General features: G+C 34.9%; 1 protein-coding gene and 1 long non-coding RNA gene across 4 annotated transcripts in view; one reads left to right on the top strand and one right to left on the bottom strand.

Moving 5' to 3' along the window:
- Nucleotides 1-391: 391 nt before the first annotated feature.
- Nucleotides 392-4,293, bottom strand: part of LOC113474354 — a 13,147-nt gene continuing 9,245 nt past the window's right edge. The window contains exons 2-4 of the long non-coding RNA XR_003396015.1: nucleotides 1,546-1,626; nucleotides 867-955; nucleotides 392-461 (exon numbers count right to left, since the gene is read on the bottom strand). This is a non-coding gene — a long non-coding RNA (uncharacterized LOC113474354). The remainder of the gene's footprint in view (nucleotides 462-866; nucleotides 956-1,545; nucleotides 1,627-4,293) is intronic.
- LOC100181873 overlaps nucleotides 2,675-4,293 on the top strand; it is a 13,602-nt gene continuing 11,983 nt past the window's right edge. For all 3 annotated transcript variants that reach the window (XM_026834992.1, XM_018812592.2, XM_026834993.1), the window contains exons 1-2: nucleotides 2,675-2,802; nucleotides 3,806-3,875. In XM_026834992.1, coding sequence (XP_026690793.1) covers nucleotides 2,757-2,802; nucleotides 3,806-3,875 — 116 coding nt within the window. In that variant the 5' untranslated portion in view covers nucleotides 2,675-2,756. The remainder of the gene's footprint in view (nucleotides 2,803-3,805; nucleotides 3,876-4,293) is intronic.

Here is a 4,293-nt window from a genome sequence, read left to right as displayed (position 1 = left end):
CATTGTGGGCGTATGTGTCCTTGGGCAAGACACTTAACGACAATTGCTCCAACCCAGTGGTCACTAATGAGTTGTCAAAATTATCAGCCATACATAAAAAAATCCAAAAAAAATATTCACCCACAAAATAAACATACATGGTAACTCGTAAGCTGGCACGAGGTGTTAAACCCATGTGATAACGACTGTCATTTCCGGCCACGCGAGGATAAAGTAAGTTACATTACATTACATTAATGTATATATATACATTATTTATATATACTACCATTTTTATCCTCTGATTTAGCAGGAGATGCACTTGATTCTTCATTTTCGCTTGAATCTGAAAAAGGAGCAAATTTAACAAGCAAGTTCCAATCAGCTAAACTTATATTATTTAATATATACCAACCTTGTAATGAAGTATTCACAGCAAGGGCAGTTTCTTCAGCTTGTATGTTTTGTTCATAGGGTGTCTGCTGGATGGTATTAATTTAAATTGCAGATTTAGAAAATAATGTATATTTTGAATTAACAATTTTCTCCATACATTTTATAGAGTAATGTAAAAGCTTTAATTTTGCCCTTAACTGATTTTTATTTTACATGGGTAGGGTTCTATAAGCGTGGCATGACATAGGGCCTGATTTAGAGTGGAATCCATTAATGGTTTATCACCACCCTCCAACTGTAATTCATTGGCCTTTGATTTTTGTAACATGTACCATACACAAAATAAACATTTTGAGCCATTTTTTGACTGAGTAACGGGTTAAACTAGTAAGACATTTATAAAGAAATTTATTTTTGTTTTAAATTTAAACTAAAAACCAAGGACTTGATTGGTTTTAAAACCAGATTAAAATTTTCAATTTAAAACTCACGTTGTTGGTTACATCTTCAGTTTCTGAGTCATCAGATGAGTCAGCTAATTTAACAGTTCTACGTTTTCGCTGTTTATGTCCAGTTGCTTCTAAATGTGAGACAATGTATTGAATTCAATATCAATGGATAATTGAATGAATAGATAAAAATTATTTCGTTTCTTTGGTCACGATAACGAAGAACAAGAGAGTTTACAAAAGCGAAAAGACGGGTAGTAACGGTAAAACAACAGTTGTTAAAACACGCTTATTGATAAAAAAGAAAGAAGTAATGTTTTGGATAAAGCGATACAAAATTCTTTTGATGACACATAATTCTTCAGGAGCATGCACTTTTAATTTAAATGCTCACGCAAAAGTCAAACTTATATTGTGAAACCAACCATTGAAATAAAAATGACTTGCTATACATTAAGAAAAATGTGTTTCTTTTTAGAAAGCGCTATACAATTTCTTAACCGGTGGTAATAAACAGTATTCCATACAAAGAATTTTAGTTCAAATGCTCACGTATACGGTAAAACTTATACTGCTGTGAAACAGACCATGAAAACAAAAGTGACTTAATATACTTTGAAAAATGTGTTCTTTTTTAAAAAGAACCTTTCAATTTCTTTACCAGTAGTTAATTTAAAGTATAATTCCGGTATAATCACAATAAACACCATAAACAGCAAACCTGTTTGTTTTGTTGATGGATCCAATTCTTCATCACTTGAAACTTCATTCATTGTTGTATGTTATAAATATGCTTATACACCTACAATACAAGAATGTATCAAGGGTGAAAGTAAAGAATCTTCCCCCAACTTTTTTGCCAACCACTAACCCCTTAGCCCTAACTACTAACCCCTATAACCACTAATCCCCTAAGCATCAACCACTAGCACTTTCTACCAGCCTATTCTGCTATGATCGAAGTTTCTTCACTAGTGCCAAATCAAGTTTAAACAATTATCTGTATTTAATAGTCACAGTATCAAAAATGTAAAAGGAACTCTCTGCTTTAGATCATACGCGTATTGTCCATTTTTCTAGTTTTCATTGTATGTGAAGTTAATTTTTGTGATAAAAACGGCATATACATATCGTATTTATAAAGCTATTGTAATATTACACGAAATTCAGCTATCTGTTTAATAACAACGTGTCATTTTAACGGTTAAACTTCAATTGCTTTGTAAAACGTAAAGTTTCCAATTTCCCGCGTCCCGTTAACCAGCTGTTTTGGCTCGATTTCGCTATAACGAAACTATGCCAGTGACGTATGGCGAAATCTGTTTTCAATGAACAAACTGAAAGCGCATTTTGGAAAAACATAATAGACATTTTCAAAGCGAGTTGCATAAAAGAAATGGTAACCTCGGACCCCACACGCCGCTTCATATCTAAGTGATAATAGTAACATTTTGTCCTTAGCGACAGAATGTATTCAAAAAACATATTTTTTTAAAACACGTCCTGTAAAAATTGGCACCGCAGTATGTGGTACGACTGTAATAAATTGGAAGGATCATTTGTACTACACAAACTGTCAACACCCAGTGTTTGCTGCATATACTTCATGGAGGTTGCAGCATCGTATGGGAAACTACAATAAGACACAGGTTTTACACAAACATCAACAAGAAGAAAGTGTTGTGCTTGTTTTGCAATTGCATGGAACGTTGCCCGTGGCTATATAATATAGAAAATTGAATTAAAAATTCGCCTTTTGTGTTAAAAATAAATGACTAGCACGATAGTTGGGGACAGAGAGCAAAACAAAAGGATTGCTAATTACGCTTCAGACTTGTGAAATCGTCAGCGATTTGGAGGCGAGTAACTTAACCAAGAAAGTATTTCGCTACAAGAAAGAACCAGCTTGGTCTCTGCTTACAGGACATCGGCATGGCGTTTCGGACAACACAAGGCAGAAGAAGAATTGTTTACGATGGTATGTATAGTAATATGATATAGACTGTATACTATTGCTTGTTCGTAAATAACAATAGCCCCGAGATTCATTCGGAGAAGTTTTCATTGAGACAGCAGCACCTTGGCGACCTAGGCTACCAAGATGTCTTCTACTCGCTCAGGTATAATGGATTGGGCCGATAAAGATCCTTTTGTGGCCAAAAATGTGGGCGTATTTTGAATGGAATTCAATATTTATTAATAACACGGTGTCAAATCGCATCATTTGGTCAAAATGAAAAAAAACAATTCTGTTCCCAATGAGACCTATGCTGAAATTGGAGCCACAGGAACCGTAGAGCGTTAGTAAAACGGTTTTCCAGGAAGTTTACATTAGGACAGTTATAAGGTATAACAAGCCATAGGTATAATGTCAATATTTTTTGACATTTTGCGGTTCTTTCATCGTTTGCCAATGTTTGCTTTTTGACAATAGGAGACCTTAAGACATTTAAATCAATATGGACAGAGAGACGTAGTAGTCGTAATAGCAACGTAATGTATATATGCAATGTTCTAGCAGCAGCAATTTATAAATGCATTAGCATTGCCTATCTGACGTATAAGCCGTGGGAAATGCTTATAATCAACATTATTACGTAGGCAAGCTCAATTAAGCGGCATTGTTTTGTAATAGCAGAACGTTCCTACAAGCAGGCAGTACAGAACGAAAATAATATCAAAACGTATATAATTCGTATAAGTAAGAAATCATGTAAAACGTCTGTTCTTTTTAACTAATTAAGGTAAGCTTTGATTAGATATGTCTTAATTAAGTTTTTAAGTCAGTTGCAGCAGTTTTTTCGCATTACGGTATATATGTTTGACACCGATTTCATTCTATATGCTGATTGAGGTCCAATAAACGAGGCACGTCAGCAGGGATTTGGTATTCAGGGCAGAGTTGACTCATTACCTTTTAATTTGTGGACAATAAGTTTTTAATTTTCTCTTGTAAATTTGTTGTTTTTCTTATGTTTCAGAAACCCCCAAAGATTTTTTGCCTCAGCTGTGTACGCCGCCGGCTGAAGAAGACATGGATGATACATATAGGTCAGTTATACTGGAGATAGTTAATTTACACTATGTCTGTGAGGTCCCGCGGCGTGGAGCGCCATTGGCCCTAAGGTTTAGTCTAGAATTGGCATATTTCCCCCAAAATTAGCGTAATTATCACTGTTAATTGGTGTGGGAAACATTATAGGGGAGTTACAACACGAGTATCACATTGCACAATATAGCCTGTATATGCCCTATAATACTGTAAGCAAGCTTATAACACGTTGGTTAATATTATACAGCTAAACACTATTCTGTAAAATGCCAGGTTAATTTAAAGGGGTACCCAATAAAACTACAGGTTGCTCGCGGTTGCAGATATTTTAGTTATTTCGACCAGAAACGCTACGCGGCCACGTCCAATAGATGTCAAATGACCATACGAGTGTAACAAACCAAGTTTTGGTCCGAT

The sequence above is a fragment of the Ciona intestinalis genome, chromosome 7 (assembly GCF_000224145.3).
Source record: "Ciona intestinalis chromosome 7, KH, whole genome shotgun sequence".
NCBI classification, from domain to species: Eukaryota; Metazoa; Chordata; class Ascidiacea; order Phlebobranchia; family Cionidae; genus Ciona; species Ciona intestinalis.
The sequence above is the reverse complement of the archived record's forward strand: the minus strand, read 5'-3'. Positions and strand labels throughout refer to the sequence as shown.